Here is a 20,529-nt window from a genome sequence, read left to right on the forward strand (position 1 = left end):
CGAGCACACTGGCCATTTTCCCCTTTGGGGTTATCTTTTTATATATTAAAAATGACTGCAGTTATTTTTTTTATTTCTCAAGCAAGGACAGTGAAAATTCAGTTTCCTATGTTTTCTAAAAGAGATATTACATAGCAGTCATTCATTTGTTCTTATGATATGGTAAAGGATAAAGGTCTGAAGAACGTTTTATAGTTATCTTGTGGAAATAGTACTTAGGTCAGTTGATGATGTAGGCCTGTAATCTCAACATTTCTAAGGCTGAGGCAGGAGGGGCATGAATTCGAAGCTGACTGAGTAACATAGTGACATCCTATTTCAAAGAAAAAACCCCCAACAATAACAATTAAAAAACAAATTCCTCTTTAAGTCTTTTGCTGATTTTTCTCTCCCTTGTATATTGAAGAAGAGCTTGAAAACAAGCTGAAGGTTAAATGAAGTTTTACATGACCAATTCTGGATGCTTATAGGTGAATAAGGCATTATCATATGACTTATAACTGAGTTTTTGGCCAGCTGAACTTGATTGCCAATGGGTTCAGAAGCGCTTTTTTTTTGGGTGGGGGGTCGGTTATGGGACTTGAACTCTGGGCCTGAGCACTGTCTCTCAGCTCTTCAGCTCAAGGCTAGCACTCTACCACTTGAACTACAGCACCACTTCCGGTTTTTTGGTGGTTTATTGGAGATAAGAGTTTCATGGACTTTCTTGTCCATGCTGGCTTTGAACAGCGATCCTCAGATCTTAGCCTCCTGAGTAGCTACAATTACAGGTGTGAGCCATTGGTGCCCAGCTCAGAAGCACTTTTATAGTAAAAATTTATATAAAAATTTTCAGCTTGCTCTACTTTGTGTGCATAGGGGGAAATCAGTTATAAATAACAAGACATAGTTAATTTCTTAAAGTTTAATCACTTTCTCTTTCCCTCTGTCTCTCTCTCACTCCCTCCTCTCTCTCTATGTGCATGTGCATTTTTAAAAATCTCTACTATCTTCACCGTTGTGATTTGGCAACAGATGTCAGCTCCTGGATAATCTGTGATGGTGATATTGACCCTGAGTGGATAGAATCTCTGAATTCTGTTCTGGATGATAATCGGCTGCTCACCATGCCCAGTGGAGAAAGAATTCAGTTTGGTCCAAATGTTAACTTTGTATTTGAAACTCATGATTTAAGTTGTGCCTCACCAGCCACAGTGTCTAGAATGGGAATGATATTTCTTAGGTAAGTCACAGAGCTCTTACATATATTAGAATACTCTTTAGTTATTACTTTGGTTTTATAGGTAAGTAAAATAAATATACTGTGAAGGATGTATAAATATTTTGCCTATTTTCTTGAATTAATGTTTAGGATTTTTTACTTACCAACTAATTTTAGGATCATGTGAAGTCATTTTAGATAGAGTATGACAGAACAGTACAATCACTTTAGTTCATACTGTGTTTTATACTTTATTGCCTACTCTTTGATAATATTGTAGGAAACATTTAAATTGAATTAGTCATGAGCTTCCTTTGATGTGAAATAATAATTAGAAAGTATAGCATAACTTAAATTTATAGTTCATAGCATTTATATACAACTTATTCAATATATTCTTAAAATCTTGTAATAAAGTACAGTAAAATATAATTTTACATTAAAATATTTTAATGTTCTTTTGAATGTTTATGATGTGCCTATCATTAAATTGGGCACCTTAGGAAAGATGGTAAGACAGGAGTAAAAGTAACATTTATTGATGGATTGTCATTTTGGAATATACCATAAAGTAGAGATAAACTTCAGTGCAACAATAATTATAATATAGGATAGAATATAAAGAAAATAAGCAGTAAGCAAAGATCATTATTGCTACCTAGGATTATAAAATTGATGGTGAAACAGGTATAGGTTGGAAAAGGTGTAATGAGTATGTACAATTTCCTGTAAAATGTAATAATGTTAACTTTTCCAGGTTGTATATGCATAAATTATACCTTAGTTTTAGATTTATTCCTTAAGAAAATGTTTGTTGCAAGCAAGGTACTTTTTAAAGAGGGAAATTTTTATAAGCAGACGTAAGTAACTAAAGCCAACTCTTACGTTCTAGCAGATAATACATGTGTGGAATTATGCTTTATTGGAGCAGAAATTTGGAAGTTTCTTCTTAAATAATTATGTATTTGTATTATTCTGTTTCAGTGATGAAGAGACAGATCTTAATTCTCTAATAAAATCTTGGTTGAGGAATCAGCCTGCTAAGTACAGAAGTAATCTTGAAAGCTGGATTGGAGATTATTTTGAAAAGGCTTTACAATGGGTTCTAAAGCAGGTAAGTTGACCATAACACTGAGGTGAGGACTTAATGGTGTGTGGCTTACTCTTTTTGCCTCATGAGAGAACGTACCTGGGATCTGGTGGTAGAGGGAGATGTAGATGTTTGCATTGCAGTCTAAATCTTTTGGCCTACCTTTTTGTTAGTTAATCTGAAAACATTTTAAATTTCATACCTACAATACCTTGTCCGACTTTCTGAAAAATAATGAATATTGGTTCACAATAAAAAAAAAGAGCGAAAAAAATGAATATTGGAATGTTTTGTGTTTCTCACTTGCAAAACAACTTACTGTCACAACTTATTATATCAATAAATACCACTATGTATATCAAACTGAATACAGTATTAAATTAATACTAAAGTGGAAAAAGGATTATGAATAATGTGTAGTAATGTTGGGAGACATTTATTCAATAAAGATGAATAAAATATGTTAAGCATTAAACTAGATAGATTTTAAGAGGTGAAGATTAAAAGAATAGCTATTTTTCTGGACAAGGGTTTCTAATGGAGGAAAATTCCATACAAACACATCACCATGATATAGCAGCAGGAAAATAAAATCATTGCTCTCTTTTAGAGGGTTTTAGAAATCAAGATCACTCTTGTTTTTTAATTTGAAGCATGCATAGAAAGGTTTCCAGGTGTGATAGGTGATTTCACCTTTTCCTAGATTTTCTTTTATGCCATTTATTTTATATAAAAACACACATAAAAGAAGTAGAAAAAAGTGCTCTGAAAGTATCTGACTATTAGTCTAAAGGTGATTTAGTGGTCACTACTGTGGAATTGGATAAAACACAGCAGGAAATGGAGATTTTGCTGAGTTTGCTTGACCTTTTTCCTTTCTGGTATTATAAGGATGAAGATAGGTTTCCTAAGAGGCCTCAGAATATGGGGATTAATACCTATTGCCTACATTATAGCCCCATGTTAGTAGATGAGTTGTTTCTCTCTCTTAAACCATTGATTCCTTCCTTCAAGCACAAAATTCCTTTTATTTTTCAGCTGTAGTGTTTTCCTTTGCATGCTCTTTGTATAGCCAGGGAATCTCACCCTACAAATAATAGCTATCACCTATTTCAGAGTCCTTGCTTGAAATTTGAGTTACACTTTCACAGTGCCTTGTTCTTCTGCTCTGTAGTTCTTACCACAACTTGTTAACCATTTTCTCTCCTGTGCTTGACTTCCATGAAGACAAGGACTGTGTTAAATCCACCTTAATAAAAGCTTCTAATGTATGATTTGGTTTCAGTAAATGTTACGGGAAAAAAATGATAATTTTTCAGCTGAACTGTCCAGCATTTACCAAAACCCTAGAGGCCTATAGAACAAAACCCTCTGTATGACCTAAATTCAAAAGCTTGATTTTAAAATTCTGTTTATTAGCTGGGGTTGGGGACTCACTCTTGTAATCCTAGCTACTCAAGGGACTGAGGATTTGTAATTTGAAGCCAGCCCAGGCAGGAAAGTCTGTGAGACTCTTACCTTCAATAAACTACCAAAAAGCCAGAAGTGGAGTTGTGGGTCAAGTGATAGAGTAGTAGCCCTGACCAAAAAGCTCAGAGACCATACCCAGGCCCTGAGTTTCAAGCCCTAGGATGGCAGGTGTGCATATGTGTGACACAAACACATATATACATACATTTCTCTTTATTGAGAAAACTCTAAATCATCTCATTTAGCTTGATTTCTAGTGCTCTTCTTTCATGATCATCAGACAAGCTTTTGCCTATAGTTTCCTTTTATCAGAAGAAGAAATAAACAAGACCAAGCTGGTGATCTATTTTGTAAAAATGTATTCTGCTGGTTTAGGAAGAAAATAGATCAGGTATCTGTTTGAGGACATTAGTATTTATAGCTCAAAAATATAGTTTTATGACTTTATTTTCAAAGTGTATACATAAATTGAGTAGAATCCAAACTCTGACTTGATTCAAGGGTGAATTTAAAGTTATTTTAAAAAAGATATATGAATATCACTTTATCTAAGTTGAGTTTACTGGTTAATATTTGCTTTTTTTTCTGTCCCACGGATTTTAATCAACAGAATGATTATGTAGTAGAAACAAGTTTGGTTGGAACTGTGATGAATGGTTTGTCCCATTTACATGGATGCAGAGACCATGATCAATTTATCATTAATCTCATAAGGGGACTTGGTGGAAATCTGAATATGAAATCACGACTAGAATTCACCAAGGAGGTAATGCATATTTAAGTCTTGAATTCAGTAATACTTTTCATGACCCTTGACTACTGCAATACACCAGTTTAGTTTGTAACTATAAGGTATGGAACTTACTTTTTTGGGGGGTGTGCTCGTCCTGGGGCTTGAACTTGAGGCCCGAGGACTGTTCCTGGGCTCTTTTCCACAAGGCTAGTGCTCTACTACTTGAGCTCCAGCTCCACTTACCGCTTTTTGTAGTTTGAGAAGAATCTCATGGACTTTCTTGCCCTGTGCTGGTTTTGAACTGTGATTTTCAGACCTCAGCTTGTTGAGTAGTTAGATTTTGGGCGTGAGTCACCAGTGCCCAGAAGGTATGGAACTTTCAGGTTTTGAATTTATGCATTCAGTAGAGTAATATCTATATGTTATAGATGCATACATATGCACACACATATGTATACATATATATGAATATATATGAGTAAATACTTTTCCTAATTCATGACACTTGATGATACTCTATTTTTTATGAAATAATGTCTTAGTAGGCTAAAATTTGGGTCATGAAATGTTATGCATTTGTAAACCTATTTAGCTATAGTAAAGAATATAATTTCATTTTTAAATTTTAATTGTCAAAGTGATGTACATACGGGTTGCAGTTACATAAGGTAGAGAATACATTGCTTGTGGAACATGTTACCCCCTTCCCTCATTTTTCTCCCACTTTCCTTCCCCCAACCCTCCCTCCAAGTTGTACAGATCATTTCCTCCCTCCAAGTTGTACAGATCATTTCCAACGTACTGTCTTGTGAGTATCACTGTTTCATTGGTTCCCCCTTTGTCTCACCAATTTTTGGTTCCCCTTCCCTTCCCTTCCCTAATCCTGATAAACATATATACAGTACCTAGGGTACCAAAATCAAATACAGTGACAATGAGATAAACCATATGGGGAAAAAAGACCCAAAAGAAAAAAGAAATCAAGTAGTACATTGAAAACAACAATATAGAAAAATCTCTTGTGTCTATGACTGGGAGTTCATTTGTCTTACATAGCTATTGAGCTATTCTGCTCATCTGCTAAGATTATCCTAGACATATACTAATTATTACAAATAAGGGAAACCATGAGACCTATGTTTCTTTGGGTCTGGCTTATTTCCCTTAATATGATTTTTTTCCAAGTCCTTCCATTTCCTTAAAAGTGGGGTGGTGTCATTCTTTCTGATGAAATCATAGAATTCCATTATAAATACGTAATATATAAAATGTATATGTAAAATATAGTGTGTGTGTGTGTATACATACACACTACATTTTCTTGATCCACTCATCTACTAAGAGGTATTTGGGTTGGTCTTAAACACAACAGTTTTGGGAATGTTAAACTGAATTAGTAATTTGTAAATTTTTTTATGTGTAAAGATTTTGTTTGAGCCAGTTCTTTATAAAACTGAATTCAATACCAGTGAATTTTTTTTTCATTTGGCTTCTGTATAAATAGTTAGAAATGTGTCCCTTAATACTGGCTGCAACATCCTGCTCCAGCTTCCTTTTTCACTTTGCCCCTTTTAGTAGTCTCTTTTGTTACTTCTATTCTCTTTTTCTTCTAGTGGCCTCAGAGGCAACTTCGCATATTTCTCATTGTTACTAGCCAGCATTATTTCAGCCATTGAATAACTCAGTTGACATCTTCAGATAAGCTTTGATATATTTGCTTCAATTATCATTTAGAAATAAAATATTAATTTGTGTGATAAGGTAGTTTGCTTATAAATAGGTTTGGTATATGGGAACTAAGAGGATTCACTTTAAGGAATTTTACTTGGAAAAATTAATTTCATTTCATAGTATGGAGAAATTTATTATAGCTCTTTCCTTTTAAGGTTTTTAATTGGGCACGAGAATCTCCTCCAGACACTCACAAGCCAATGGACACTTACTATGACTCTAATAGAGGACAATTATTACCTTATGTGCTGAAGAAGCCTGAAAACTTGACTGCTGAAGATTTCAGTAATGGCCAAACTCTGCCAGTCATTCAGACTCCTGACATGCAGCGTGGTTTAGATTATTTCAGACCTTGGTTGAGCTCTGAAACTAAGCAGCCATTTATTCTTGTAGGACCAGAAGGCTGTGGCAAAGGGTAAGTGTCCACAGTGGTTCATCTTGTGAACTTAAACATACGTACCTTAACAGCCATTGTTATATTTACATTTTCAAGGAGAACATGTCATTTTTGCTATTGTAAAAGCAATAATTATGGAGATGCATGTCCTTTACTCTGCCAGATTTTATATGATTTTTTTTTTTTTTTTTTTTTTTTTTTTTGGTCATGGGGTTTGAACTCTGGGCATGGGCTTTTTTGATCAAGACTATCCCTCTGCCACTTTGAGTCACAGCTCCACTTCTAGTTTTTAAGTGGTTAATTGGAGATAAGAGTCTCACAGACTTTCCTGCCCAGGGAGGCTTTGAACTGCAATCCTCAGATCTCAGCATCCTGAGTAGCTAGAATTACAAGCTTTTTTTTTTTTTTTAGAAATTGTTTTTAGAAGAGTTTATATATACAATCACAACAAAAGTTGACTACCTCAAACATACTCACAAATTAGCATGTGTTTAAATTATTTATATGTTGACGTTAACTCTATTTCAAAGTTTTAAATGTAGTCCACTTTTACAAAGTGCCTACAGAATATGATTTTTGGTAACAGACTTAATGAAATAGTAGTTTTACATTTTTTTGCTTGGGAGGGGGGTCCGGTCGTGGGTTCTGAACTCTGGGCCTGGGCTCTGTCCCTGAGCTCTTCAGCTCAAAGCTAGTGCTCTACCAATTGAGCCTCAGTGCCACTTCTGGCTTTTTTCTTTTTGCTTATGTGGTGCTGAGGAATAGAACCCAGGGACTCACGCATGCAAGGCAAGCGCTGAACCACCTTCCCAGCCCTAGTTTTACTTTTTTGTTGTGAGAATATTTTAAAATTTTATTAAACCATGGTAATTTTTACCTAAGAGAACTTAAAAATCTTAAATTGTGGAGACCTAATTGGTGTAATCTAGATATACTTTAGCCAAAATATTTAAATGATTATAATTTTTTGGCTGAAATTAATTCCAACAATAGTTTTAAATGTGCATTTTTTCTGGTTTAAAAATTAGAAAGCTATGTGTGGTGACACACTCCTCCTATAATTCTAGTTACTTGGAAGGCGGTGTTAGGAGAACTGCAAATTGGAGGGTATCCCAGGCAAATTAATAAAAGTTTTTTTAAAACTATTTATGAGGCCCTGGGTTCAATCCCTAGTACCATAAGAAACAAAACAACCACAAAAACTCCCAAACCCCAAGAAAGTTTAATAATGAGGCAACCATATCTGTGTTATTTTACTCTTAACTATCATCATACTTAGTTTAAAAACTGAAATATTTAAGATGAATTCTGTATTTAAAAAAAATATTTTGGCTGTTGCATTTTCGAAGTCAAAATTCATCATCTTTTCTATAGGATGCTGCTCAGGTATGCCTTTTCTCAGCTCCGCTCCACTCAGATTGCTACAGTTCACTGTAGTACGCAAACTACTTCTCGCCATCTGCTACAGAAACTGAGCCAGACATGCATGGTCATCAGTACTAATACTGGTCGGGTATACAGACCAAAAGACTGTGAAAGACTTGTTTTATACTTAAAAGATATCAACCTACCCAAGCTTGATAAATGGGGGACCAGTACTTTGGTAGCTTTCCTGCAGCAGGTAAGTCCTATCACTTGACAAGTTAATGCTGTTATTTTTTCTTATCCATTAGGGCCAATTTTATCTAGCATGTGTTATGGAAATTAAACTCCTGAAACATTGTTCTAGGTTGGTTGTTTTGCTCTTCCTTTAGAAGATAGTGCTAGATAGAAAATAATAGATGTTCTATATCTGTGGCCTTTCCTTTTCGCCTAAATTAAGCAGTGAATCAGAAACTGGGTTGGTGCTAGAGGTGGGGAGGGTTGCTGACCTCCTGTGTTGAGGGTGCTTCCATCTGACAGTGGCTACAGTTAGTCACACCATTTCTGACTGCATAGGCCCATTGGGAAGGACCCAGGACCATCCATTTCTTTCTTTTTAGTCAGTCATGGGGGTTGAACTCAGGGCCTGGGTGCTGTCCCTGAGCTCTTTTGCTCAAGACTAGCACTCTACTACTTTGAGCCACAGCTCCACTTCTGGTTTTCTGATGGTTAATTGGAAAAAAGAATCTTATGAACTTTACTGCTCAGGCTAGCTTTGAACCACAATCCCCAGATCCCAGCCTCCTGAGTTGCTAGGATTACAGATGTAAGCCACCAGCATCCAACAAAATCATCCATTCTTAGTGTGGAAAATTTTCCTCATGTTTTGTACATCATATTTGCTATTCTATAAATTTTTAGAGCTCACTTTATATTTCAAAATTTAGCTCTATTATATTACTGCAGAATGTTATAAAATAATTCAAAAAAAACTTTATCTGATCCTGACACTTTTATTCTACTGATTGCTGGGATTTAAACAATTTTAACAATTAATGGTGATAAAAGTTTTGTTTTGTTTTTTTTTTTTTGCTCATGAGGCTTGAACTCTGAGCCTGGGTGCTATCTCGGAGCTCTTCAGCTCAAGGTGAGCACACTAGCACTTGGGCGACAGTGCCACGTCTGGTTTTCTGGTGGTTAGTTGGAGATAAAAGTCTCATGGACTTTCCTGCCTGGGCTGGCTTTGAACTACGATCCTCAGATCTCAGCCTCTTGAGTAGCTAGGATTACAGGCATGAGCCACTGGCTCCCAGCAAACATTTTTAGAAATGAAGATATGAATGAAGTTGTAAACAGTATTTTTATTTCAATGATATGAGAATTTAAAGTACATTTCAGACTGAAAGTCTTGAGTTAGGTAAAGGGTGAGGAATATGTTTGGAAATAATTGACATTTAGGAAAACATTATTGTGATTACAAAATATAATGTCTGAAACATTTAAAAACATGTATTTTTAAATAGGTATTGACATACCAAGGATTTTATGATGAGAATTTGGAATGGGTTGGTCTGGAAAACATCCAGATTGTAGCATCCATGTCAGCTGGAGGAAGGCTGGGAAGGCACAAGCTCACCACCAGATTTACTTCCATTGTTCGTCTTTGCGCTGTAGAGTACGTATCTGAGCAGTTACATCCATTGTTCGTCTTTGTGCTGTAGAGCGTGAATATGAGTGCTTAAAATTGCTTAAAATTATAACAGGTTTCTATTAGTAATATGTCTTCAAACTGTAGACTATAAAAAGTCAATCTTTAGACTTTTTTTCTACTCTTTCCAAATTATAGGCAGTGATTGAGGATGATAAAGGCTTTAATCAAACCATCTTATGTTTTAGAAACTTACAGGAAAATAAAATACCTATCTGTTGATAAAATACCTTGTGTGGATGCCCACGCTGGCCTTGAACCTCAGTTTTCCAGATCTCTGCCTCCTAAGCAGCTAGAATTTCAGTCATGAGTCATCACCACCCAGCTTAAAGTGCTTTTTCTTTTCTTTAGTAAAAATTTCCTTTTGTTCTTTTGTAAAGATTTGTGGGTTATTCCAACAGTTGTGTTTTAAAATAATTTTTATTGGAATCCTCTACCAGGAATATTATTACTGACAATAGATACTTAGGGATCTAACTTGTTTGAAAGTGAGCAAAGTCTCATCTGTATCTCAGAGAAGGAATCTCTCACAGCTGTAATTTAATATTTAAAATAATTTTGAGTGTTGGTTTATTTCAGCTCTCTTCTTTCTTTGACCTTGTTTAGTTACCCAGAAAGAGAGCAATTGCAGACAATTTATGGAGCATATTTGGAAGCTGTTCTACACAAAAATCTGAAGAATCATTCTGTTTGGGGATCTTCATCAAAAATTTATCTCTTAGCAGGATCGATGGTACAAGTATATGAACAGGTGCATTTTACTGTCATTTTTATGTCTGGTGGTTTTATTCTGAAAATATCATATTTAATCTTCATTTTTGTGTTTATGGCCAGGTTTGACTTTGCTACCACTATTAATACAGTGCAGCAAGTGTGACAGTGAAAGTGTGTTCAGTTATAGAGAACACAAAGTTGTGTATGGTAGTTATTGAGAAGGGGAAATTTGATCAGGGTGTCGAAAATTAATAGAAATTCACAAAGTGGTTGAAGATGACAGAGGTTTTAGGAAAGGGACCGATATAAGTTATGGCATGTTTGCGGTATATAATTTTATTTTATTTTATTTTTTGGGTCTGGTTGTGGGGCCTGAACTCTGGGCCTGGGCGCTGTCCCTCAGCTCTTCAGCTCAAGGCTAGCACTCTACCACTTGAGCCACAGCGCCACTTCTGGCTTTTTTCTTTTTGCTTATGTGGTGCTGGGGAATCGAACCCAGGGCCTCAGGCATGCAAGGAAAGCGCTCTACCATTGAGCCACCTTCCCAGCCCCATGTGGTATATAATTTTATAATAGTGGTGTAGAATAGGAAAGGTAAACTAGAAAGCTCCAGGCTAATGACCCATGCCTGTAATTATAGTTACTCGGGAGGCTAAGATCTGGAGAACTGCAGTTCCAGGCCATCCTAGGCAAAAGAGTCTATGAAAATCTGTCTCCAAAATAACGAGCCAAAAGCAGGGCAAGACTGGACATATGGCTCAAGTGATAAGAGTTGCCAGATGAAGAAGTAAGCTGAGTGGGTGAAGCTCTGAGTTCAAATCTCAGAACTACAAAAAAAGATAATCTGGGAAGGAAGAATTACCTTTTATTAAAGTCAGATGATAAATTATCAAGATCACATTGTATTATGTCTGTGTCCATAGAGTAGAAGGGATAGGCTCTTGTGAGGAGAGGAACTGTTTCATACAGAGACATCTTGAACTGACAACTCTGTGGTTCTCATCATTAGAAAAGGAATTTTACCTGCATCTGTGACTTTCAGTCATTATTTTATAAAGCTCAACTTAGCTTTTGTTTAGTAGGACTTTTGAAACTTGTATTTTTGCTGCAATCATCAGCATTCTCTTTAAACTTGTGAATCTTAGAATTATATGTAGAATGTATAAGAAAGAATATATAGATAGACTAATAATAGGTATCAGTTATAGATAGGATAACTGCTAGAAAACAGTTCTGTTAAAATAAGTTTTTGCCCACAGGTAGAAACTGTGAGTCTAAGGTAATAGGAAAATTTATAACATGCATATATCTATGTTTTTCTTTTTCAGGTGCGGGCCAGATTTACAGTTGATGATTACAGTCACTATTTCTTTACACCTTGCATTCTTACCCAGTGGGTACTTGGATTATTCAGATATGATTTAGAAGGAGGTAAGTTGTACCATTGTGGGGTTGTGTATATGCAAATAGATGTAAGCATTTGTTCGGTGTTACATATTTTATTCAAAATCAATAAATGAGTATTAAAACAGTTGTTACATTGATATCAAATTAGCCCTATTTTAAATATTACTACTATATTTCAAACTGATTATCACTTTAATTAAAACTTGATTTTTAGGAAAAATGAAATAATTATTTTTGTAATTAAGCCACAATTAATATACTTTTTTAAGTTCACATTTTTATTGAATGAACTGAGATGATAGTGTTTAAGGTAGCCTTTGAATAATCAAAAATAATATATTAGCTTATTAACAGAATGAATTTTAACTTTTTTCCCCATTTCTTCTACTTATCTGATGCCAAAATAATGGTATGTAGATTTTCACACTCTATTTCTTTTTATTGTTATGTTAAACAGACAATTTAAAACAAATTGAATATTGCCATTTAAAAAATTGCTTATTCTAGGGTCCTCCAACCATCCATTAGATTACGTATTAGAAATTGTTGCATATGAAGCACGGCGCTTATTTCGTGACAAACTTGTCAGTGCAAAGGAACTCCATTTGTTTGACAGCATTTTAACCTCAGTGTTTCAAGGGGACTGGGGCTCAGACATACTAGACAATATGGCAGGTAAGATGGTGGCACCTGCGTAAGTATATGATTTTGATGGGTACTCTTGTTATTTTTCCTGTAGTGTGATTTCATATCTACACAAAACTTCAGGTAATTTTAATGCTGATTTTCATCAAATCATTTTGACCACAACTCATGATTGTGTTCCAAACAAAACACAACAAGAATTATTATATTTTTAAAAGTGCTTTAGCTTATTGTTGTACACTTTAAACACAAAGTTGTTCATCCTAAATGATTTTTCACTAATACAAATTTGGTTAAGGCTATATATTTGGAATTAAAGAAATTGAGGAAATCTATGTTTGGTTATAATATTCTTTTGCTTAATAGTAATATCTTTCTTTTTCCTGTCACTACCCATAACATTCTGACCCCAAAATGTCTCATATGTTCTTACTACCCACTATATCCAATTTTGTGGCAAACAAAGTATAATATTCAGTCAAAGCAGCTGTGTTACATTTAGAATTATTACTGTTTAACAAGCAATTTGCATTTTGAAAACTACTGGGGTTGTAATGTGTATGAAAGAAAATTGTGTAATTAATCATAATAACTTTACTAGTTACTTAGAAATACTATGTTGTGCTTTAATATTTGAAAGCATTTTGAGTGTCTTTTGGGGCTCTCAAGTTTATTCATTCATTGTTTTTCTTCACTACTTACAGCAAACAGAAAGAACAATATTTAAACACACGTGCTCAGTAGACATGAGTGAATGATATGTGACTTGTATGTCTTTTAAACAGTTGTAAATATGGTATGGGATTTGCCTTGAAATAGTATTGAGTGACTTTTGAGGTATATAATTTGTTGATAATTTAATCTAAAGAAAAAAATAGAGGAAAACGTAGAATTAGTGAGTAGAAGACAGATTCCAGAGTACATAATTTATAAGGGATAAGAAAGGAATTGAAAGACAGTAGTAGGGTTTGTGGCTTTGTGAGAAGGTTCATGTATATGTAAGGAAGAAACTTAAAATGTGAGCTGGACACTGGTGGCTCACACCTATAATCCTAGCTACTTGATCTCAGGATCAAAGTTCAAAGCCAGCTCAAGCAGGAAAGTCCATGAGACTCTAATCACTAAGAAAGCTGAAGTGGAGCTATGGTTCAAGTGGTAGAGCTCTAACCTTTAGTCAGAAAAGCTCAGGCCCTGAGTTCAAGTTTCTGAAAAAAAAAATGTATTGTGGGGGTAACAGATGCAAAGATTTGTGTCTGGAGGTTGAGCTACATTGTTATTTCCAAATAGAAGTTTTACTATCCTGGTTTTTACAGGTAGGGATGATGCAGTAAGTGAAGGTGAAGGGAAGGAAAGAAAGATGAACTCTCTTGGCTTTAGGGAAGTTGGGTAGTTGTAGTAAGAATATTAGAACTGAGAATGGGTTTCCCAGAAGAGTTTCAATAGGTTGCTGAGTAGCTTTTCCTTTTATGTTGCTAAAGGTAAAGTTAAGGGAAACTTGGGAGTATTTTTGTTTTCTAATTGTAACTTAGTTGTTATTTCAGAAGATTGTGCCTCTGATGCTATTAATTAATCTATGTTCTTTCATAGAGTTTTGAAATTGTTTTGTTTACTAATGTTGTAGAAGTTATTAATAAAGTGGAGACTATAGAGAAAGAAAATGGGAAAACAGGGAGATAATGAAGTATAGTTAGAAGGAAGCCAGTTCATATGATGAGAAAGATACAGGGAGAAACATAGGCAAGGGCTCACTTAGCCAGTTCTCAGGCACCTTTGTTATTTTAATTTGAAGTCATATTTGATTTTCCAAATAATTAGCTTTGCATAACTTTTTGAAGATAATCTTATTGAGACTGATTAAAATAATTTAGTAAGCAATGAATTTATTAATTCATATCAACCACAAATAATCTTTTATTTCTATAGATAGTTTCTATGTTACATGGGGAGCCCGGCATAATTTAGGAGCAAGAGGAGCCCCAGGACAACCATTACCTCCACATGGAAAGCCACTTGGCAAACTCAATTCTTCAGATCTTAAGGATGTTATTAAAAAGGTATAACATGAATCATGAATTTGAATAAGACTTGTCTGTGATTATAGTTATAGAAATGCTTGTTGGAAACATTTTTAGGGCATGGAGATAGAGTATAGATGGAACTGGTTCTGTTCTTTTGGAATTAAGTCCATTGAAGCAGACATAAGTAAGTACATTTGTACTAATACTGGTATATTAATACTAAGATGTATTTCAAAAGATGGTGTTGGAAATATGAATGATAATGTTAATTGAGAAATCACCCTTGAGTAGTGACTATCAGGTTGGAGAATCAAAATCACCTGGAAACATAGAAAATATGTAGGTTCTTGGTGTCCAGCTACAGAGGTCAGACTCTCTATGTGAGGTCCAGAGAATCCGAAATTTTAACAGGCTCCCCAAGGCTGTTGATGCTCCTGGTCCTAAAACACTGAAGATTGCTGTCCTTGACTTTTTCCCTCTTTGTTTCCTTGCTGGCTTACTTGCTCTTGGCTCCTTACTTCTTTGTTTTCAGTTTAGTTTTAAAATAGAAGAAACAGTGTTGAAATGACTTATAAATACTAATATTTATATGAAAATCATTGTAGGTTTTCTGTCAGAAAAATTTTATTGTCAAACTAATTTGTATGGAGTGGACACTGAAAAGTTTGGGAATATTGGGAAGTTCTTAATCTTAGAGGTGGAATTCTCGGGGCTGGGAAGATGGCCTAGTGGTAGAGCGCTTGCCTTGCATGCATGAGGCCCTGGGTTCGATTCCTCAGTACCACATAAGCAAAAAGAAAAAAGCCAGAAGTGGCGTTGTGGCTCAAGTGGTAGAGCGCTAGCCTTGAGCTGAAGAGCTGAGGGACAGTGCCCAGGCCCAGAGTTCAGGCCCCATGACCGGACCTCCCCCCCACAAAAAAAAATTGAATTCTCTTTTCTCATTTTCTGTACTCTGTTGTGCAGCCTTGGCATGGTACAGTACCTGCCTATGTGGGCTCTTGACTCATTCTCAAGCAGCACAAAAAAGGAGTTTATAAAAAACTTTATAGATGCAGGGTTTCTAAGGTTTTGAGATTAATGATTTATATTAGATCTTCAAATTTGAGAGCTTTTAACTGTCACATTACTTTTTATTCTTTGTATTAATGTCTAAAGGTAACTGGGTTTGTACACCTTTGAATCTGTTTGGCATCAAGTGAATTTGTTATTGGATAGGTACAATGTAGGTGTGAGGTGACATGAGTTCCTTTTCATTTCTTGATTGTGTCAATAATGTAATATTTTACATAAGTGATACTTTTGGAGCAATTGCGTTTAAATCATAAAATATATTCTCTGTTTTTTGAAAGGGTCTTATCCACTATGGACGAGATAATCAGAATTTGGATATTTTACTTTTCCAAGAAGTTCTGGAGTATATGTCTAGGATTGATAGAGTGCTGAGTTTCCCAGGAGGTTCACTTCTGTTAGCAGGACGCAGTGGCGTGGGTCGTCGGACCATCACTTCTCTAGTCAGTCATATGCATGGAGCAGTGCTGTTTTCCCCCAAGATTTCCAGAGGGTATGAACCAAAGCAGTTCAGAAATGATCTCAAACATGTGAGTTGTTAATGTTTTGCTTTATTCCTTTTTCCATTTATAATTATGCCAATTATTAGCTTACTACCTTTTTAAAGTCTTCAATCTCAGATATATATCTTTATTCTAAATTTTGATATTTTACACATAATTACTAGAAAATTACATTTTTGTAGATAGAAAAGAGATTATTAAGATTTCTAATTTCTAGATACCCCAGATGATGGCATATTTGATGGATATAAATGATGAACAAAAGAATGGAATTTGCATAAAAATGGACTCTTTGAAATAATTAAAATATCCCTCATATAGTTTTTATTCATATGTTTGATTTGCTTACCAACCTTTATGTTTGATTTAATATAAATGAATAAAGGATAGTGACCTAGAGAATAGCTTTTAATGGTCTCCAAAACATAGTAAAGAATAGTAACAATTATTTCCCCCTTTGCAGGTGCTGCATCTTGCAGGAATTGAAGCCCAGCAGGTAGTTTTACTTCTTGAGGATTACCAGTTTGTACACCCTACATTTTTAGAAATGATCAATAGCCTTTTGTCTTCAGGCAAGTGGATGGTTTCTACTCAATGAAAGTAAAAGTGTAAATGTGAAAGTTAAGTCAAATTATCTCATATGGCATTTACCTGTGTTTCAGAGAACTTTGGACATGGTCCTTTACTGAGGTAATAATGTAGGCTAAACTTGCTTATGGCTGCAGAATTGGGAAACTCCATTTTTATAACTCCAGGAATATAGAAATTATGTAAAGTTACTGGATATTAGTGAATGTACAGAAAATAAATTTTCTCTCATACACTATCCCTTTTCCCTCAACCCAATCTGTTTTATTTTGCCAAGTTTTGATTTTGGCTTTCTAAGGAATTACACTATTTGAAATCTTCATTAATACATTTATATACACTTGTGTACCATTCAACATTTTTACTTCTGAGTTTGTAAAGTAGATCTGCTTTCCACATATAAGGGAAAACATGGGTCCTTTATCTCTGGGCCTAACTTAATTTACCTAACATAAGTTTTTCCAAGTCTGTTTCTTCACTAATGGTACAATGTCATCATTTCTAATGGACAAGTAAAATTCCATTGTGTATTCCATTTGTCCATTGTGGAGCATCTGGGCTGATTTCATACATTGGCTGTGGTGAATAGGACTTCAGTATACACCAGATTTTGTGCTGGTGGCTTTACCATATCCTGGTTTGTAATCTTTCAGATAAATGCCCAGGAGTGGAATTGTTGGACCCAAGGGTTAAGACACATTCCTACATATTACCAAACATCACTAGATGGAGATCTTGTTCAGTTTGGCTGACATAAATGGATACATAGTTTGTTTCATTTTTGATGTATGAGAGAGGGAGTGAGAAAGAGGGAAATGAGGGGTAACTATGTGATTGGATGATAAAGACAGTCTGATGCCTTTTAGTTAGATCTAAAGAAATTAATTAAATCTTCCTTTCTTAAAATATATAAATTATCACTATGACTAAAATCTACATTCACAGCTTCATTTTGCTAATTTAAACTCAAGCCATTCAAGGGAGATCATAGTCAACTCATATGTCTGCCTTGATAGATTTATTTTTAATGAGTCCTACAGAAATGGGTTCATAGCAAAGGAATTTTCACTTATTCTCATGTTTTTTGTGATTTACAAGCATATTGATTTAGTAATATATATTAAACACTTACTATTTGTGGTGCCAAGTTAGAAGTATTAGATTTAGTGCAGTAAATCAGTCTCAGTCCTCTCATCAAATTCTTACTGTCTTCGTCAACTTGAATTTGTTCCTTACCATTAATCTGCAGCATACCAAGCTATTGAACAGGCTGCTTCTCATACAGGTGCATTTGTCCATTAATTCATTTGTTCTTCTGACAAACATTTGTGTTCTACATATTTATGAAAGATTACCTCATGGTTTAATGTGGAATATCATGAAAGATTTATTCCTCAGAAATTCAGAGTCTGTGGAAAGAAAGGGAAGCAATTCATTAACTATAGTAAATGGTAAACAATATGTGAGAAGGAAGAGTAGTATATGTATATAGTTAAGAAATTTAGTGTATATGTAATTAAGAAATGATCTTAGGAATCGCATTTGGCAAAGTTGTATCCTGAAAGATAAACAATAATTTAGGGTAAATATAAGGAGCAGAGGAAGACTGGAGGATGTATATTCCATGAAGACAAGATATTTTGTTATATTTCTGTAACAAGTTCATTGAGGCTGGATTGTAGGTTATGTTGGGGGGAGTGCAAAATAAACCTATCAAGGCAGACATAAGGGTTGATTGTGATCTCCCTTGAATGGCTTCTTTGAGTTTAAATTTAGCAAAATGAAGCTGTGGATGTAGATTTTAGTCATAGTGATAGTTTATATATTTTAAGAAAGGAAGATTTAATAAGGACATCATTTAACACACAAAGTAAAAAGAATTTGTAAAAGATGTATTTTAGATGAACATATTACAACTAAAATTAAAAAGAAATGTGCTATTTTCTTTCAGGTGAAGTCCCTGGTCTTTATACTCTTGAGGAGTTAGAGCCCTTGCTGTTGCCTCTTAAAGACCAAGCTTCACAGGATGGCTTTTTTGGACCTGTCTTCAATTACTTCACGTATAGTAAGTGATATTCAATTCACTATTGAATGTAAGTTTTGAGTCAAGTGAAATGAAGGCCACTTTAATTTTCTCAATAGATTGCAAAAGTAACAAAATATGGGTTAATAATTTACATCTTTATTTTTTCTGGAGTTTCTAGAATTTATGATACAGTAACTTATAAATAAAACAACTTTGAAACATTTTAACAAAGGGAAATGTTGAAAATGTGGTTATGTTTCCTTTGTTTTACTGTGATAAAATTAGTGCTACTTTAGTATCATCCATCTTAGAGAACTGTTGAACTATTTAAATTGTGCCAAACTTTTATATATTTTAAATACTACATTACCTGTTATTGATAGAGAGGCAGTTTTATGTGCATTGTAGAAATAAAATAGGAATAAATAAAAATAAGGCAATAATCATACCATGCAGACATAATGCACTTATACCCTTGATGTATCTCCTGGATCTTTTTCTTACCATGCATGTACAAATACAAATATTTACAACTATCTTTTAACCAAAGTAAAAATCTTATAATGTTATAGTCTGTTATTATATTTCAGAAAATTTCAGTCTCATGAAACCAGACCATACTTAAATGTTCTGATTATATTACTATTATTATAATTTTCCATGTTTAGTTTTTTTGTATTTTTAAGGAATTCAACAAAACTTGCATATTGTCTTGATTATGGATTCTGCAAATTTAAACTTCATAATAAACTGTGAGAGTAATCCAGCTTTACATAAGAAATGCCAGGTGCTATGGATGGAAGGTTGGTCAGATAGCAGTATGAAGAAAGTAAGTTTAACTGAAGTTTAAATGAAGATGGAAAGATTGAGCATATTTGATTTTTGAAGTTAGTGGCTTTCACAACTTCTCTTTGCTGTTAACTTTAACATTAGCTTAAGTGTGGTGCTGAACATCTGTTATGTTTGAAAATATTGCTATTCATAGTTTTTTGTTTTGGTGTCATTAACAGAGTTTGAACTTGGTGCTTTGTGATCTCACGTGGCTTTCTTGCTAAAAGCTGAGGTTCTATCACTTGACTCACTTCTAGCCTGGCTTTTTGCTCATTAGTTGGAGATACAGGCTCACAGACTTTTCTGTCTGAGCTGGCTCCATGATCTTCTGGGTGTCAGCATCCTTAGTTATTATTTTCTTTTTATTGTTATATGATTGTTGAGCATCAAATTATAAGTTTAGGTTTACTCTTAAATAAGGATCAAAGAGATAATCATACTTTAAAATTTTACAAATGTCACATAACATTTGCATAATGATAATAATTCTAGTTAAAATTTATAAATTCCTCTTTTTAAGATACTCAGATTTGTATTGAAAACCTAATGTTTACTAGAAAATTGTTCTACCACCTGGGCTGTGCTCCAGCCCATTTTTTGCTTTTATTTATATTTTGGATAGGATCCTGTGCTTTTTCAAATGGCTGGCTTTAGACTAGAATCTTATCCTTGTTTCCCATTAACTGGGATTAGAGGCTCCCAGAACCAGGCGAGGCTGTGGTGCAGGTCTATTAAGAGGAGAATGTGAGACTTTGAGGTTTATATGTTAATATGAGATGTTAGAGATCCAAGGTACATGTCTGAGAAGGAAGTGTGTGTGTGTGTGTGTGTGTGTGTGTGTGTGTGTGTGTGTGTGTGTGTGTGTGTGTGTGTGTGTGTGTGTGTGTGTGTGTGTGTGTGTGTGTGTGTGTGTGTGTGTGTGTGTGTGTGTGTGTGTGTGTGTGTGTGTGTGTGTGTGTGTGTGTGTGTGTGTTGGACTTCGACATGCAGAAAAGCAAATGGGGGAATTATCAGGGTATAGGTGATACTTAAGCTGT

At 34.7% G+C, this 20,529-nt stretch overlaps 1 protein-coding gene across 4 annotated transcripts in view; it reads left to right on the forward strand.

The window, feature by feature from the left end:
- LOC138821327 (cytoplasmic dynein 2 heavy chain 1) overlaps positions 1–20,529 on the forward strand; it is a 168,949-nt gene that overhangs the window by 49,262 nt on the left and 99,158 nt on the right. For 2 of the 4 annotated variants that reach the window (XM_070013461.1, XM_070013462.1), the window contains exons 39-52: positions 1,015–1,222; positions 2,186–2,315; positions 4,372–4,527; positions 6,381–6,640; positions 7,997–8,243; positions 9,508–9,659; positions 10,299–10,443; positions 11,735–11,837; positions 12,321–12,488; positions 14,382–14,512; positions 15,826–16,074; positions 16,511–16,619; positions 18,587–18,700; positions 19,348–19,490. In XM_070013461.1, coding sequence (XP_069869562.1) covers positions 1,015–1,222; positions 2,186–2,315; positions 4,372–4,527; positions 6,381–6,640; positions 7,997–8,243; positions 9,508–9,659; positions 10,299–10,443; positions 11,735–11,837; positions 12,321–12,488; positions 14,382–14,512; positions 15,826–16,074; positions 16,511–16,619; positions 18,587–18,700; positions 19,348–19,490 — 2,315 coding nt within the window. Of the gene's footprint in view, positions 1–1,014; positions 1,223–2,185; positions 2,316–4,371; positions 4,528–6,380; positions 6,641–7,996; positions 8,244–9,507; positions 9,660–10,298; positions 10,444–11,734; positions 11,838–12,320; positions 12,489–14,381; positions 14,513–15,825; positions 16,075–16,510; positions 16,620–18,586; positions 18,701–19,329; positions 19,491–20,529 lie in introns of those variants that run through there. The other 2 variants (XM_070013464.1, XM_070013463.1) reach the window with 2 other exon arrangements.

Source organism: Dipodomys merriami, unplaced genomic scaffold (assembly GCF_024711535.1).
Source record: "Dipodomys merriami isolate MVZ:Mamm:240054 unplaced genomic scaffold, mDipMer1.0.p SCAF_91, whole genome shotgun sequence".
NCBI classification, from domain to species: domain Eukaryota; kingdom Metazoa; phylum Chordata; class Mammalia; order Rodentia; family Heteromyidae; genus Dipodomys; species Dipodomys merriami.